The 18,488-nt window shown below is 33.9% G+C and overlaps 1 protein-coding gene across 4 annotated transcripts; it reads right to left on the bottom strand.

Annotated features, from left to right (window-relative positions):
- Nucleotides 1–4,679: 4,679 nt before the first annotated feature.
- LOC106052291 (cobalamin trafficking protein CblD-like) lies at nucleotides 4,680–18,031 on the bottom strand. 4 transcript variants are annotated; one of them, XM_056045748.1, is made up of 8 exons: nucleotides 17,876–18,031; nucleotides 12,871–12,927; nucleotides 12,148–12,277; nucleotides 9,663–9,892; nucleotides 8,316–8,412; nucleotides 6,255–6,391; nucleotides 5,415–5,501; nucleotides 4,680–5,285 (listed from the first exon to the last, which is right to left on the bottom strand). In XM_056045748.1, exons 2-8 carry the CDS (start codon nucleotides 12,880–12,882, stop codon nucleotides 5,085–5,087), a joined length of 894 nt encoding a protein of 297 aa, XP_055901723.1. In that variant the 5' UTR covers nucleotides 12,883–12,927; nucleotides 17,876–18,031; the 3' UTR covers nucleotides 4,680–5,084. The 4 variants fall into 4 exon arrangements, with proteins under 4 accessions (XP_055901723.1, XP_013063101.2, XP_055901734.1 ...); XM_013207647.2 differs by having other exon boundaries at nucleotides 17,852–18,007; XM_056045759.1 differs by lacking the exon at nucleotides 17,876–18,031 and adding an exon at nucleotides 17,589–17,695.
- Nucleotides 18,032–18,488: the final 457 nt, after the last annotated feature.

The following is an 18,488-nucleotide window of genomic DNA, read 5'->3' as shown; positions in this document are numbered from 1 at the left end:
TTAGTTATTAATCAACCAATGGAAACACGTCTTATTTCTCTTCAGCAAGGGTGGTCACTCAGTTTTGCTTATACAGCTGTTCAAGAATGAACATGATTTTGCTTTGCGCAAGCCTACAAGGCTACCTACATTATTCAAAGAGATTGAAAATTATTAATTCCACATAGATCTATTAATGCTAGACTTAAGTTGTATAAATGAAAAAAAAAAACTCATCTGTAATATAGATCTAGAATCTACAAAGATATTTACTACTCTGAATTATCACTAAATTTATCCCCCCATCATCTGGCGTTGCAAAAAAAAAAAAAGCTTTGCTCTAGGGCGTCTAGGCTGTTATTTTTTATCGAGCGATGTTAGTATTGTTACTCTTAAAAGTTAATAAAAGTGAAGTAAAACTTCCACCCATCGAACATTGATGGTTATTTTCTGGAAATTCGAAATCTTGTCTGATGAAGCGAACTTCTCCACGTTATAGGCCCATAACTTTGATTTGATCAGCCTAGGAGTAAAGTTTTGACCCAAATAATTGCAGGCTTTTTAAACGTTTTCTAAGGATAGTAAATATTTTAGTGGGATTAGACTGGAAGCGTTAACAGTAGGCTACCATAAGGGCCAAAAAATTCAAGATTGTTGCTACTCCGTCATTTCTTATAACCAATCAGACGTCTTCTAAAGTAGAAAGTTGCACATGCGGACGTAACTTTGATCAGCCTTGGAGAAAGTTTTGACCCAAATAATTGCAGGCTTTTTGAAACGTTTTTCAAGGATAGTAGCCTACATCTTTTAGTGGGATCAGACTGAAAGCGTTAACAGTAGGCTACCATAAGGGCCGAAAATTCAAAATTGTTGCTACTCCGTCATTTCTTACAATTAACCAGACGTCTTCCAAAGTAGAAAGTTGCTCATGCGTACGTAATTCGTTGGGAGCATGATGAACCATTTTGTGCTTCTTCTCGTGCATTTCTGAATTAAAGATACTTCCTAGAGAACTGACAGTGACATTCTGTCCCTCAAAAAGCAGGAAGGTTGTTGTTGTGTGTGAAATACAGCCACAATTCAGCACCCTGTTTTTCAAAGAAAATTTAGAATTTGGTGGGACACGTCTCTTAAGACAACAATTATTTCAAACCCGGAAATAATTTGGTAGGCCTATAGTCTCACTACTGAATGCTTCATGGATATATCTCGTCTTTAAAGAGCCCTAAATTTCTGCTAGATCTATATTCTACATTGCATAATTCGTTTAAAAAAAGATTTTATTTGTATGATATAGAAGCAGAAGAAATTACATAAAATTGATATACAATTTTCACAATTAATACTGTTTTCAAATGTCTATTAGTAGACAATCTACAGCAATTTTTATTGTGTTGTTTACTACATTATAGCAGCACAGACAACACCTAATAGATTCTTGCCAACATCGACTGAATCCTGCAATTTTTCAAAAACTTTTTACAAAATTAGATTCTAGTATTAGCATTGTCGGCGCAAAACCTGCAACTTTCTCTGTCAGTCCATGAGCAGTTCTGATTAACTGAGTAAATCATTTACAAAAATGGGCAAATCATCTATTCAGTCTCTAATGTAAGCGATTCTTTTTCCAACTTGCACGCCTTAAAGAGTTGCACAAAAAATCGTATCAATAGGTGACGTAATTTGTCTTTGTGGCTCAAACCATCTGTCAACACTTTCACTAACTGGGCATCTCTTACATGATTATTTAATTAGGTCAAGTTAAAACTTAAAAGAGGACAATTTTATGAAATGCAAAAGTACCTTCTACAAAACATTTCAATAATATATATATTTGTAACTTTCCAAGTAGCTTTGTCTAAAACAAGTGCACCAATTGCTAAATAGTTTGCTGTTGTTGTTGTTTTTTTGCGCAAAAGGAAAAGTATAGTTAAGTGAAGCCAGGCCGCCTAAAGTGACCTCTCGATTTGGACCGCTTTTCACAAAATGTCCGGGCGGGACAGGCACTGTTCCGCTTTCGTCAAAAAGACAATCAATGTGAAGCTTTTTTTTGTTTTTCAAGATCGGATTTAGGGTTTTAGCGCATCACTTTTTGATAGCTTCAAAGTGACCTTCTTATGGCGTCTCGGTCATGATCATTATTTCAACGCTTCTCGTGCTTCAACATTAAAACAGCAGCCGCAGAAGTTTATATTGCCTATCTTAGTTTTCTATAGTCCCAGTTTTAGATAAATGAATTGCACTTTGAAATAGCTTCAAAAAATGAATGATCCCAAACTCGAATGTGTAAGAACCAATTTGTGAAGCAATCATTACAAACGTCTTGGCCTAGTTTATACCGAACAGTAAAGAAGCAGGCTAGTGATGGCCAGTTTGTGAGAGTGAAAATGTTTCTCCAAATGATACGTTTCTCTGTACCGCTGATGGGTGTGAAAGTTAAAATATTAAAAATAGAATCACTTTCAGCAGAAACTTCTGAAACTATTTACAAAAACGTACTGACAGAGAAAGTTGTAGGTTTTGGCGCCGACAACGCTAATACTAATTATGGAGGTCTAAAAGGGCGAGGACAAATGTTTTTTGAGACAATGCAGGCTCAGTCGGTGTTTCCAAGAAACTGTTGGCTGTACTGCTCAGCTGTATGTACACAATGCCATAAATCTACCGATACTGCGGATTGTCTTCCAATAGACTTGGAAACACTCCGTGAAATTTCATTATTGATTCTGCTTCTTCACCGTTCGCGTGGAATCTTTAAAATAATTTTGCGAATTTGTCTATATAGAATATAACAATTTCGGGCTATGTAAAGATCAGGTGGGTAGCTCTGAAACATGAAATGGAGATACTATCCTGCTTTGAAATCGTATTTCAAGTCTCAAGAAAACCGCCCCACAACAATCAAAAACTTTTTTCAAAACCGTTGTGCATGAATTATAGTTGTATTTTGTACACAACAATGCGGTAATATTCCATGCAACAAATCTGCTTAGGGATATACAGAATATCAGTGCTCTTAAAGTATCTTGTGCCATTGACAAATTGGTTTAGAAATGCATGGAAAGAAACATGAACATGTTTCGCTCCACTGAAGTACGCACGCGACTTAAAGCTTGGCCAACATTGTTATCATGTATTGTTAATTTTCAAAGGCATTCAGTGAACTAATTGTTATAAAGATAAGGTTTAGCGTGAGCCTGGCCTAATTGATGCGCTTAAATGATCATATAATTGATGGTTGACTACGTACAATGGGGTTAGTGAATCTCTCATTCAAGGCCACTAGAATGGACTATGCCTTTACTTAAAGGTGGAAAAGATCTGCGCCTAAATATAAACAAAACGGTATTGGAAAATTGTAAGTAGCTCATATAACAGAAACTCATTATTTATTAGTATATTGTACATTTATACTTTTTAACGCATTTGGGAAATAAAACGGTATGTACTAATGTTATAGAAATGGTTGCCTCCTTTCTTATCTAGAGCGCTTTTGTTCTTTTTTAGCGGCCCCCGAAAGTGGAAAAGACGCTATTAGTTTTGTGTGTGTCTGTCCGTCCCGTTTAGATGTCGTAAACTAGAAAAGATATTGAAAATCCAACATATTTTAGATCATCCAAAGTTCTTTGGCTTTTTTCTTTTCTAAAAGCGAAAAATTTAATTTTTAAAATCAACCATGCAACTATTCACTATTAATAATAACAAACACGGGAGGCTATTTTCAAGGGAGATGACTATTTACCATATTTTAAACATGTTTATGCAAACGGTTTTAGATTTATTGTCAATTTTTTTTATTTCTTTTTACAATTGTATTGCAAAGTTTAGCAAGTCATACTAACTACTACAATTACAAAACATTTTTACTTTTTTTTTTAAACAGAACAAAATTCTATTTAGCATGCATATAAGTGGAACATATTTTAAAACAACAATTAATGTGTTTTTCATTTTATAGCGTGACCTGCAGAGGGGCAAGGACATTGCAATACACTGAACCAAAGGAAGGGGAGAATATTTTTTTTTATTCGAAAATGTTTTTTCTTGAGGCTTTGTATAAGAGATTGACCCTGTACAGAACAATTAGATAATCATCATCTGACATTAGTTAGGCCAGGTTCACATCGAACATCTTCACTTTCACCTATCCCTTGGTCTGCTGTTGGGCACCACACAAGATCTGTCACCATTCTTTCTCCATTCTTCTCTTGTCATTTGCCTTTGATAAAATTTCATTCTGAAATTCTTTCTAAAAATATTGAAACCTGCCTTTTTACCTGCCTGGGTAGACCACTTCGGGGGCCAAATTTAGAGTTTGCGTTTTGACACAAACTGTCTTTGTAACCTTGTTAAACATTTTTTATATATTATATATTTTTTATTTTAAAACAAAACTGTTAACTTTCAGAACATAGAAAGCAATTGCAACTTAATTTTGCAAGTTTTTAAAATAGTATAAAATTGTATTTTCATTATGTTTTCTAGTTTTTGAAAATTAAAGGACAGTCAGACAGAAAATAAAAAATAATAGCAGTTTTTCTCCTTTCGTGGCCGCTAAAAAAGTAATCAGTATAAATTGCGTAATAATTTATAACTGTTGTTAACTTGCTTTTTATTAATTTTAAAGTGAAAACAAGGTTAAAGTATAAGGTACCTATTTAAAAACAACTAATGAAAATCTCTAATAAACCACTCGTTACTTAGGTTAAATGTAACACAATTTATTGAAACAACAGAAAAAAGAAAAAAAAACCACACTGTTTTCAAAATTTAGTAGCACTTAAACATGTAACTTACAATTTTCATTTTTTTTTTTTATTCAAAAAAAAAAGGGGGGGGGGGGGGATTAAATATGAAAAAACAAAACAAAAAACATTCAGAATAAATACAACAGTAATTAATATCATGTTTCTGATTACGATTGTTCACCTAATTAGGACTAAGCCAAACTAAGAGTAATACTCAACATCATTTTTGAAATCTGGGATGTCATTAATAACTTCCACTTTCTAGGTTAACGTAAAAAAAAAAAAACAACTGGCAATTTCCTCTTAAAATTATGAAACACATTTTTTAAACCAGGTCCAGAAGGTTCCTAAAAAATGTTAAACTAAACTGTTATTTAGGTTTACAACCAATGGATGATTTAAAGGTGCTGTTGTAAACAAAGAACCAATGAAAGAATGAGTTCCCCACACTGGATGGCTGATAACTTTACAACAACCAAGATCACGGATGTCAAAACCAAATTTTCTGTAACGTTCATCAGTTTCAAACAAAGTAAAATTTGTATGTGCACTTTTGAACTGTAGAGAAAATAATAAAATAGAATCAGTAAAACTAATCTTTTTTATGTTAGATCATTCAATATAGAACTACATCTAGAACAATCAAATGAACTAGACATTCAGAACTGAATGTTGAATAATACTTACTGGCTTGCCAGATGAAGGATCAATAAAATCTGCCCAGTGCCCAGAGCCATCAAATGCCTGACAAATTGCAACTGCACTTTGAACAAACTGATGGGAAACAAAATCAATAATAAGATAAACCTGTTAGGCTGTGTACATCTCAAGGAAGTAGAAAACTAAACATTTTATTATATTTGTTTATTAAAGAACACATTTTGAAAAATTGAATTTGGTTAGGAAAGTTGAGGCAATAAAAACATTGGACAAAAATATCCACTACAGAAATAAAACAATGACACAATTTGATTCTAATCTACTTACAGAAAAAGAAAAGACTAGATGGGAAGTTATTTTATATCCATGATATGTTAAGTATAAATTAAAAGACCAAGAAAAATGGTATGGGGTAATTATCTATGAATTTCCAGTTTGCACTAAAAACATTAGCTAATTTTATCTTTGTGCACAAAATGGGACATGAAGAGCTCTTTACAAAAATGTATATAAATGCAAACTTCCAATGGCATTGTACCACATTAGTAATACATTGTTAAAAATAGATTCCTTGCCAGATTGATATGTTCAGCTTTCCTTAGTCTGGCTTAGACTGACAGCATATACAATACAGAGAAATTTTAACCACTTCACAACTAGTCACTGGCAATTGCAGATTTTTTGTTCTTTCATTTACTGCTATTTTTTAAATAACTTATTTGTACCTTTACAGACTCTGACCTAATAGAGAGATAGTAGAGTTATCTTTAGGTGTTTATTTGGTATCTGCAGCATTTGGGAATGGATTTTTGTGATTTTTTTTTTTTTTAAGTAAGTTGTTTTTTGCTATCAAATCTATTTACTTACCATTTCCAGTAATTCTTCTCTTTCTTGTTCAACCTCTGAAGACCATTTGGTCATGTCATTTTCAGTTTTCATGCTAATTATTATTACTGTCAGATCACCCTCCATAATATTTCTTTGTGGGAATAATTCTTTGAATTCTGGTGATAAAATTTAAAAAAAAAATTAATATTTAGGTGCAGGTACTATAAAAGCCCCAAATTTATTACTCTTTTTATACATACTATTCATAGTGTTTATACAATACTCTGAAATTTAGTTAAAGGATAAGCTTTATCTATAGCAAAGTTTATTTCATAGTCTTTTATTATTTGTTTTGAAAAATCCCATACCCATTTATTAGTTGAGAATGATATGAATTAATTTATCTACACCTGTCCTTCAATGATCATGCTATCCTGATTGTTTATATAATTATTATGAATACAGCAGCTGCTCAGAAACAGCAATAAGAAGTTTACTATAAAACAATTACAATCTTGTCAGTCATATTTCAAATGACCTTGTGACAATCACTACCACTGATCTTCCCAAGTGTCAAAGTTTGCTTTTGAACTTAACATTTACTATAAGCAAGTGGATCCATTTTATAATAATGGACTAAAATCTCTCTTTTTTTAAAATTCTTAATTGAATAGTTTTAGTTACTAACAACTGACCTCAGCTATTTAGATAGTTGGAAAAGATTAATATAACTATCACATAGCAGTTCAACTTTATTTGTTTCAACTTTATTAATGCAGGGAAAATATATATAATTCTAGAAACATTACAGACCTTGTGATTTATGGGCAGATAATGTTACAGTAAAGGTCATATGTTTCTGTGGCCAATGGTTAATGAGGGTGTCATGTGGACAGCTTTCCCTATGCGTTTTTTTATCTCCTCTTCTAGAGACAGGTCATCTTGAATTGTGGATCCCAGATAGCAGAATTCATTTACGGCGTCCAGCTTGTTATCATCTATGAGGATGGAGGGTGGTGCTGTAGCAGGTGGTCCCATAACGTTTGTTTTCTTCGTGCTAATAGTTAAGCCATATTCTTTACAGGCCTGAGAGAAGCAGGACATTAGTGACTGAAGTTCCTCTTGTGTGTGTGCCACTAGTGTTGTGTCATCCGCGAATAACATATCGACCTTCGCTAGACTCAGGCCAAGAGTTTGGGAAAACCAGAAGCTCACTACAGTGACCAAAATGGAAGTCTACAAGGCATGTGTTATATGAGTACACTACTGTATGGCAGTGAATCATGGACCACCTATGCAAGAGAGAAAACTAAACTCATTCCATTTGCAATGTCTCCGTAGGATCTTGAAAATCACATGGAAAGAAAAAGTGTGCAATACTGAGATCCTTGCGCGAACAGTATTACCAGCATCTTTACAGCCCTCAGACAATGCCACTTGCACTGACTTGGACATGTTCGCCGGATGGAGGACAATCACATCCCGAAAGTCATCCTCTAACTCGCGACTGGCTCAAGAAAAAATGGTCGCCCCCACCTCTGTTACATAGATGTAATAAAACGAGACCTCAAATCAGTGAACATCAATACTGACCACTGGGAAGACATAGCTAAAGACCACACCAGATGGAGAGAGACAGTGACTAAGAAAGCTATGGACAGAGAAAGAACATGAGTCTCAGCTCAGGAAGAAAAACGTAGAATACGAAAAATGGCCAGCTCCTCTACTACCGAAGCAAAAGCCACCTTAACCTGTGATATTTGTGGACGGGAGTGTCCCTCCAAAATAGGGCTCCACAGCCACATGAGGAAGTGTGCGAGATGAACCACAGTCGTTCTACGACTGAAGGAGGCCAACAACATGTGGACAGCACAAAGACCAACCTAATGTAAGGTAGCCATTAGAGCTGAGTGGACTCAGAGACGCCCTATAAATTCCGAATTAAAAATCCCAGTCTTCACCAGGATTTGAACCCAGGAGACCAGTTTGGAAGCCAAGCGCTATGCAACTCAGCTATGCCTTCTAATTCTAGAAAACTGAACCATATTATTTCACCTCAACATGTTAATAAAGATATCAAATTAGTTAATGAATTATCACCTTTTCTCAATAATGTTGGACAACTATGAGCCCTGTATTCTAATCTGTCAGAAGATGCTGGCACTGATATTTCCTTATCAATAAAATCTAAATCAATCTGAGGAGAAATGAAAAAAAAAATGTATTAAATAATCAATGTGACATCATTTAAAATTGGCCCAAAAAATTGTAAGAAACATAATGGTAAGTGAGAAAATGTTTAACTACCAAACTGAAACTTCTGAGATAAAATCACAGTAAAGGTTGTGACAAATGTGAATTCCACCTAACTGTAATCCAAGCCTAAAAAATCTTTTATAGCCTAGTGCAGGACTAGCCGTTCCCAGTTGTTTCTTACTAGGCACCACTCATGTAAAACTTCCACTTACAGTGCCCCACTGCAGGAAGGAAGAGGAAATGTGTCTCTGTTCTTTATGCCTGCCCCAGATTTAACAAATTTTGATTTAATCGATCAGGAAAATACTTGCACTTAGCTATAAAGTTCACTGCCCTTTGATTTGTACCCAGACTATATATTGTTTATTTTACCGTGGACTCTTTCCATTGTTTTCTTACTTATAACAATATCGAGAAGTTCATAGAAGTCTAATTCATAAAATTCTGGTTGTGAGTGTGTATGTGTTTCGTGTGTGAATGTTGTTCGTATTTGCATCTATAATGTTATTGTTACAGTAGTTACGCTGAGGTTGTCAATTGTTGTCAAACTGAATTTCCATTTGATTGGATCAATAAAAATTATCTTATCTTAATATTATGATATAAAGTTAAAAACACTACCATACATTCCTTTGACCAATTAATTCTAGTATCTATTACGTTGAATTGGACCAGCCCATATAATCGAGTATCACCCCCCCCCCCAAACTATTTCGGAACAAACAGGGTCTATTTTTGGCCAGAATTAGTGATATGTCAATGAATCAATCTCTCAGGGCCCTTTGTGCTTGTTTTTTTATAATATAGAAATGTAATTATGTGTAACTTCATGTTTTTTATCTAGCGCTTTTAAAGGACAGGATTTGAGCCTCTTAACTCATCAATCAAATGGAGTTTAATGAGAAACATTAATGAGTAATAGAGGCAAGTGGTCTTTTGCTGGAAACTCTTGTAAGTTATGAGCCAGAAAAACTGTTGAACTTTACCTGTTACCTTTTACCAGTTCACCCATTTCATGTCTTAAAAGGAACTTTTTTAAACCTAATTACATTGAAAAGTAACTTGGCTATAATATTTATCCCAGACAGAAGTTTGTTCAGTCAGGAAGATGGAGGCAAGGTTCCATAGGCCTAGAGTTTCAAGACTCAACTCTTAAAACATTTACAAAGAAGAAGTATACATTTTACTAACCTCATCAATAGAAGTCAAAAACTGCTCAGTTATATCACAATGCCTTTGAAAAGGACCTTCTGGAAGCAAACTGTCAATAGATGGAACATGAAGAACAACCTCTTTACCAATAAGCTCATGGTTGACAGTTTTTCTATTTAAGCAAGGTCCAATTCGACCAGGGAGTAAAAATCGTCTATCCTGCGGACCAAGAGGTCCAAGTATGCTGTCTGGCCAGACTGTTTGAGATTCTATATATAACAAGAAAAATTTTAAAATACATATGGTTAAAAAGGTTAAAGGGAAGAACTCCACATTTACAACTATACATCTCAACAATGTCAAACTTAGCTCCCTTTTAACATCAAACAAAATAACAAAATAATTAATTACCAATACTTAATTGACTAATTGGTTAATTTTTTTAAATTGATTCATGTTTTGCTAGGTATAAAAAAAAAAGAGATATGCTCTTTGCGGACGACGAAGCGGTAGTGGCACGCTCACAAGAGGAGCTTCAGTCACTAATGTCCTGAAATAGTGAACTGTTTTCTACATACCAATTACCCTAGCAATCAGTGGATCAGAGTTTACACGGATGGCTCATCCCATAAAGCCACCACAAATGGAGGAGCTGGAATACTTATCGAATGGCCAGATGGAGGAAAACTAGAAAAATCTATTGCAACTGGAGAGCTCTCTGACAGTCACAGAGCAGAAAGGGAAGCACTAGCACTAGCTGCTACCATCATCCAAGTTCCCCTCACAGTCAGATTGTCTTTCTACCAAGAGGCCCGTAAAAGACATTGGCCCCAAATCACCCCAATAGAAAGAAAACTATATGGAGAGCTCCCTGATTTGGAAACCACTGCGCAGTTCATCTCATATATTAGTCTAGTCATATGAACACTCCAACATAACAATGAGAATGATGAAGAAGAAGAAGAACTAATGTCCTGCTTCTCTAAGGCTTGCAAAGAGTATAGCCTAACTATTAGCCCAAAGAAAACTAATGTTATGGGACCACCTGCTACAGCACCACCATCCATCCTCATTGACGATAACAAGCTAGATGCCATAAACGAATTCTGCTACCTTGGATCTACAATTCAAGGTGACCTGTCACTAGAAGAGGAGATCAAAAAACGCATAGGGAAGACCACATCAACCTTCACTAGACTCCGACCAAGAGTTTGGGAAAACCAGAAGCTCACCACTGCGACCAAAATGGAGGTCTACAAGGCGTTCTTAGCACGCTACTGTACGACTGGAGTCATGGACAAACTACACAAAACGAGAGAGAAAACTAAACTCATTCCACTTGCGTTACCATCGAAGGATCTTAAGAATAACATGGAAAGAAAGAGTGTGTAATACTGAGATCCTCGCGAGAATGGGCCTTCCCAGCATCTTTACAGTCCTCAAGCAACACCGCCTGCGCTGGCTAGGACATGTTCGCCGAATGGAGGACAATCGCATCCCGAAAATCATTCTGTATGGGCTACTTGCATTTGGTTCAAGAAAAACTGGTCGCCCACACCTCCGTTACATTGATGTGATAAAATGGGATTTAAAATCAGTAAACATTGATACTAACCATTGGCAAGACATAGCTTTAAACCACACTAGTTGGAGAGAGAAGGTGACCAAGAAAGCTATAGACAGTACAGTGAGAAAATATGGACCTCGATTCTTGAAGAAAAGCGTGCCACACAGAAAATGGCTAGCTCCTATACCACCAAAGCGAACGCCACCTTGACATGCAATATATGTGGATAGGAGTGTCTCTCCAAAATAGGGCTCCACAGCCATCTTATATGAAAATGAACCATAGTCGTTTCACGACTGAAGGAGACCAATGAATAAATAGTTGTTTAAGGTTTTAACTTGATCTGAGAATGGGTGTTGGTGAAATAACATGTAACTTAGGGAACAAAACAAAGTATTTAGCCATATCTCTATACTATTGGATAAATTTCACTTGGTATCAAACAAAATAATTAATTATCAGTGATTAACTGACTAATTGGTTAATTTTTATTGTCTTAGCTAATGAATAATTGTGCAAAGTTTCAACTTAATTCGAGAAATTATGTGAAAGAAATAATGTGTTCAAAATTTTTACCAGACACACAGAATTAGTTGAAATAGGTTTTGAAATATTAGGGGAAATTCAATATTACTTCATTCTAATTGAAATATAAGCATTCTAAGCTTTTTATACAGAAACAAAAATCAAAATTTTTTCTAATGGTAGAGAGTTATCCACACTAAAAAAAAAAAAATCTGATGACTAAATAAAAAATCTTTATTTCTCAAAACAGAATTTAGTTTGACAAAAAACTAATTTTTTTTTAATACAGAAAAACATCAAATAACTCATGCAGTATTTTTGTTAATACAAAATAATAAAATTTTATATGGTAATCTCCACTATTATTTTTTTCAAAAAAAGTTATAAAAAAATAATAAAATAAACTTTCAAAACAAAACAATAAAAACAAACTTGATGAATCCTCAGCAACATTCTGCGCACTGTGATCAATACTATCAGAAGTGGAAGAAAACTGTCTGAATCTTATAAGTAGTGCTCTAGGATTCTGCATGTAAGTCACAATTCTAGTACATTTTACAATCTGCAAACAATAAAAAAACATTCAGCATTTCTATGATTAGTAATTAATAATGAATGTGGATCTAAAAGTAATATATAATCTGCACCAGCTTAAGTGCAAACAACATTGGCAGTAGACAGGTATCTTTTCCCTTAATGCTGTTCAAATTATTTACTAGACACATACTAAAAATAAGTGCAAATAAATTATCTTTATAGTGAACTATAAAATGAGTTATTTCAAAGATATGTAGCTTTTAATAATGTAGAAACAAACAGATTTTTAAAAAAATATTATGGTTTGCAATTAATCTAAAGATTAAAAATAGAACTTCAAGTGACAGAGCACTTCACATCAAAGTTGAAGGTGATATGTGTGAATCCTGGCATCATGCAATTGGCTGATTGTACTAATTAGAACAAAGTTGTAGGCTGCATAATAAAATGCTTTTAGCATCAGCATTTATTTGTGACTTGATTGACTTTAAGATTAAGAATGTTTTGTTAAACTTAAGGGGTTTGTTGAAAAATAATTAAGTCATGGTAATGCAATAAACACTGTTAAATGCTGAAATTACCAAATATACTTTTTAATACATTGATATTATTACTCACTTTTGTAGCCATGATATATACACATATTTTTGGACAGCAGGCTTGTAGACTAGATTTCTAGATACAAGTGAATGAAGTAGAAAGATAATTTTTTACACAAATTTAGATTTAGTCAAATTTAAAGTCTAGAATTTGGTCTTAGATTAAATATAAATATATAAATAATTTTTTTTTAAAATAAATAAATAAATATATATATATCATTGTCTAACAAAGATTCTCTCAACCCTTCTATGTGGATCTGAGACAAAGTTACTATACAGAAACCAACCAAGACTTTTTGAAAGCTTTCACCAAAGATGCTGGCGCTCTATAATGGACATATGGTGGCAAGACCACAAATAGTGATATCCTTGCAAACACCGGACAGTATAGAGGGACTTTTTATGGTCTGATAGTTATGCTGGGTAGGGCATGTATCCTGTAAGGGGGACAAACATATGCCAAAAGCAGACCTTTTTTTTGGTGAGCTAAAAGGTGGTCGAAGTAACAGAGGTGCCCCACGGAAACGCTTTAAAGACCAGCTGGAGATCACTTACAAAGGCTGCAGGATATACATTCGATACCAAAAGAAAATCCACTGCTGAGGACAGACGTAGAAGATAAAAGAAAATCTAAATCTAACACCGGCAGAAAATTGTTATGTCTGCACAGAATGTGGCAAAATATGTAGGTCACAGCTAGGGCTGCACAGCAACAGGAAATACTGCATTCCTCATTAATTGTTGGACTCAAAGACAAGCCTTTTTTATTTTATATATAAAAGGTCATATAAATGAGATTAACCCAATAGCTACTATGCGACCAAATGCGCCCGCCACAACACACACACACAGCATGACTTGCGTAGCTCTCATTTTCCTGCGCGACGCAGGCCATTTTCTCAATGACCTTTCAATTTTTAGACCCAGTATCTGAAATAATACACTAAATACAGCTAATAATGAACTTGAAATTGATAAAGACATTGATCATGAGAATTTAGTGCTACATTTAAACTTAGATCTAGTCCGATTCTGAGAGAGAGTGAAGTAAACATTAGATCTAGTCTAGATCTAGACTATTCTCAGCTGGACTTAGCGTCAATGAATCTTCAACTTCAACTGATATTTTGACCAGTTTTTTTTTGACCACATGAAAACTTTTGATGAAATAGATCTAGTAGGGGGTGTACACAATGTTGGTTTGGACAATGGTTAGATTACTTTTACTTTTTCATGCTAGAAGTAATGAAATCTGAGACACATGCAGTGACTATCACATCAGCATGATGCCATGTTCAGGCAACTAAGGGCCTCACGCGCACCCAGTGAAAGTCAGTAAATACTCAAGACATATAGATTTTATATATAAGCATAATGTTTATTGTCTAGGCCTACTAAATTCCTACTTATAAGCATTACTGGTCTTTGGGTAAATGTTAGATGGTACCAGAAATAACAGATCTGATGGGTAGGGGGGGGGGGGGGTCCACCAGTCAAAAAATCAGGCACTCAACACATTTTTGTCTTTACCTGTTGTTTTTATTGTTTTAATCTAGTAAAACCTATTCAAATTATACATCATTTTAAAGGCCATCCATTTCTCTTTTTTTTTTAGAAGTATTTTTGGTTTTTATTAGATGTTGTTTAATGTTTTTTAAAATATATTTTGTAAAGTCAATCTATTTCTGTTTTGGAGTTACCTCCCTTTGCTTAGTATTTTGAGAGATGCTGCTTAGCTATGGGCTTAGTAGCTATTGAGTTAACTCTGTGTTAGCACTATCCACTAGTAATAAATCTATTACTGTCTCTATTATTTATAACACATCTTTAGAGATCTATAATTAAATTGTATTGATATATCATTCACTAACTATAGATTATAGATCTATCTTGATCATATCTTATATAAATATATTACTGACATTACTTCAAAAATCATTTCAAGTTTCAATCTAATGAGATAGCTAGATTTATATTTAGATCTATATGCCATTATCTTGCGATGGTATATAGCAGGGGTTCTCAACCTGTGGGTTGTGACTCCCTTAGGATTCGAATGACAATTTTCCAGGGGTCGCCTAAAACTAGCGGAAAAAAAGATTTTTTTTTGTCTAAAAAAAAAACTAAACTTGACATTGTACAAAAATTTTCATGGGTAGCTACTTTTTTTTTTTGCTATTATTGTCAATCGAGATTAGATGTTGCAAATAACTGAATCAGAATCATTCCAAAGTTTTTTTAATTGTCACAACCTAAGTATTTGTAACAGTTTAAAAGACTGTTTATCAAACGGTCTGACAAATCGTAACGTTACGCCATTGTGGAAACAAATTTATTATTTCTATGATGAAGATTGAAGATCAGATTTGTTTTATAATTAGAAATTATAGTCTATGCTAAAAAAGGTAATAGTTTCCTGATCGTTAAGAAAATATAATTACGATTTTTTACGTAGGCCTATAGTTTTACTTCAATAGTTAAAGCAGGAATTGACAAACAACAATGCGTTATTTGTAAGCAAGTTATATTATCAGAGTCAATGAATCCAAACAATCTGAAACATTTTGATCAAACGGTTTCAGCAGCCAAATACATTGTTCTATTAATTTGTTTGGAGACGAATCTGTTAGATCTACTAAATTTAGTTTAATCTCTGTGTCCGTTTCTAATGACACTTCACAGAATAGCTGACATGTCTAGTAATCACCATCTCATCTCTGCCTGTGGTCCCGTCTGGGACATAAACCACCAACCAGCTTCCTCCAGGCGTCTTGGTTATGGGTAATCTCCCCAATTGTGCAAACATTTTGCCCATCTGTTTAGCATCTGCTTCCAAATCGTGGTGCCATGTATTCCTTGGGGGTTCCAACTGAAAGCTTGTCTTGGGATATTGTATGCATGCTTGTGAAGGGTGTGGCTCCACTTAAAATAGTTATCATACAGCATGTGTGGCTCCACTTAAAATAGTTATCATACAGCATGAAGAACCTAAAGATGTTGCAAATGGATCACAATTACTGGATTATGTGAGGATTTCAATTTCAAAGACGAATTTCTCTTTTGCTAGTTTTTTTAAATGACTACTATAACATGTGATGCGTTTGACGAAATATGTTCATTTCTGAAAAATTAAAAAAATCTCTTGCAAAAGTATTTGAAGTGTCTGCAAAGATGCTGATCCAAGTATGCTTGGATGTTGGTCTGGATTTCAACTTTTGGTACAGAATGAGTCACTAAAAGTCATCAAAACTCCTACAAAGTAACTGGCACAAAAATAAAAACAAGTAATACAAGAATGATGTTAGTGTTTTCAATTTTGTGAATTTGTTTTTATACAGTTAAATGTATTCAAATTGTTGTAATGAATTTGATGCACCAACTTATTGTGCTATTTCAGACTGAAGTGAGATTGATGTCGAGAGGCAAAGTTCTAAAACGTTTTATTTTATTATTCGTGATGAATTAAAACAGTTTATAATTAGAAAACAAAACCACTGTGGAAGCACTTTATAACGGTGAACGTGAACTACAGAAAAAAGTTTGACATCTTTGTCATCTTAAATGAGATCATTTTCCAACAATATATATCATAGCCAATCAGGATTGTCCAACTTGTTCAACACAGAAGTAGACTTGATGCTGTTTACCATGCTCTATAATGTTTTCGCCCCATAGTGAGCAATTGTAAAAAGGGGTCGTGGAACTAAAAAGGTTGAGAACAACTGGCATATTATATATAGAAGCTAGATATGATTATATTCTTTAACTCTTTGGCTCCGGAACAACGCACAGGACATTGATTTTAAAAAAGGGAAAAAGGTCAGATCAACGCTGAAGGCATCGGCTATTTAAAATTTATTTTTTCGTTAGTATTTCTCCAATTCATGTTTTTTATTGCTTAATTTTTTATCTAGAATAGTTTCTCTTTGCTAAAAATCCGGAATTTCCTTCATTTAACGTGTTTTTATTTTGTATGAAGTTTGTAAAGAGATTAAATTTATTTTTTCTGTGTGCGTGTTTTTTTTTTTAATGGAGCTTCAACCAGTGACATTGGATTATTAGTTCCAGTTTATTATTTTTTGCGTCTGTTTCTTCTATGGTATTCTGTAAACAAATGAATAAAAATGAGAAAAAAAGTTCTTTGGATTCAATTTGAACAATAAATTTCTTATAACATGCACTTGGATGGATATTTTCAATGTCAATTGGTGAGTTTTTCATTTTTAATTTTTACATTCAAAACCCAAAATTACAACAACAACATGATTTGCAAACTAGAAAGCTTAACAAATAGAAAGAGCATCCATTTCTATTTAATTCTATATCAAATTTATTATTTTCCAATAATAAATAAAAAAGGTATACAAGTTATATCGAAGCAAAGTAGCGCACTCTGAAATGGCAGAAAAAATAATTCCGTCCAAAGGTGGAAAATAATTCCAGAGTCAAAGAGTTAATAATTATAATGTAATAATTTATAAATTATATCTAGATTTATAATATTTAATAGTAAATATAATTAAATTTAGATTAGAATCATTATACATAATTCAAATGATTGTCATGATTAGATATCTAGGGTTCTACAGAGTATAAATTAAATAATAAAGACATTTATTAGTATATTAGATTTAGATATTTAAGATATCTAGCTACTAATCTTAAATCTAGGCAGGCCTAGAGTCTAAGTCTAGGCCTATCTAGATTCTATTTCTAGATGTAGACTGTAGTTACAAGATAATTTGAAGATATAGAATCTAGAATCTGTCACATTCTCAGACCTGTGGCCCAACTTCAACTTGTCAAGGCTGAACTGACATTGAATTGGTCATGGCCTAAAAATTAAAATATAAAATATAGTCTAGAACTCAGTCTAGAGTACTCTAGAGTCACAGTGACAGTGAAGTCTGAAGTGTGACTGTCTAGACTAGTCTCGACTATAGTAAATAGTATTTAACTATAGAGTTAGTACTATAGAGTATAGGGTATTAGTTTACGTAGGCGTAACTAGATCTGGATACCGTCTATAAATCTAGATCCAATGTTAAGACTAGATCTAAGTGTCCTTTAAAGTCTAGTCATGATTAGATCTAAATCTGGTCTACATAACTTTTTAACTTTCACTTTGAGACTGTCACTGACACTCACAAAAAAAAAAAACGTTGAGTACAGTCACAGAGTACGGTAAATGTTTAAACTTTACTATGGGAAAGGACCAATGGCGAACGCTTTTGTGCCAGTTTTTAGTTTAGAATTTATAACTCCGCAATGGTTAAACTTATTTAAAAAATGAAAACATCTGCGGACTTCTCAGCTATTGGGCGATAAAACTACATTTGACTCTTTTTTTCCGTATCAGCTATTAAATTTATAATTCAAGCCAACTTGCGGTAGGGGTGGGACCTAATCAGCGAACGCAATTTTCGCGGGCGTCATAATGAGCGAAAGGCCGTAAAAAAATAGCGAAATAGCATGTTAAAATATAGGAAATTATGCTTCAAATAGTTCTATCATCTAACTTCTTCCATGAAGCATTATAACTATTGTCCTCCTTACATTGTGGCATTAGGCCTAAATTTGTTTTCACTTTTCTCGTGCTCCACATCTTCTTTCTCTGCTTGGAACTGATGTCTA

Source organism: Biomphalaria glabrata, chromosome 1 (genome assembly GCF_947242115.1).
Source record: "Biomphalaria glabrata chromosome 1, xgBioGlab47.1, whole genome shotgun sequence".
Taxonomy (NCBI): Eukaryota; Metazoa; Mollusca; class Gastropoda; family Planorbidae; genus Biomphalaria; species Biomphalaria glabrata.
The sequence above is the reverse complement of the archived record's forward strand: the minus strand, read 5'-3'. Positions and strand labels throughout refer to the sequence as shown.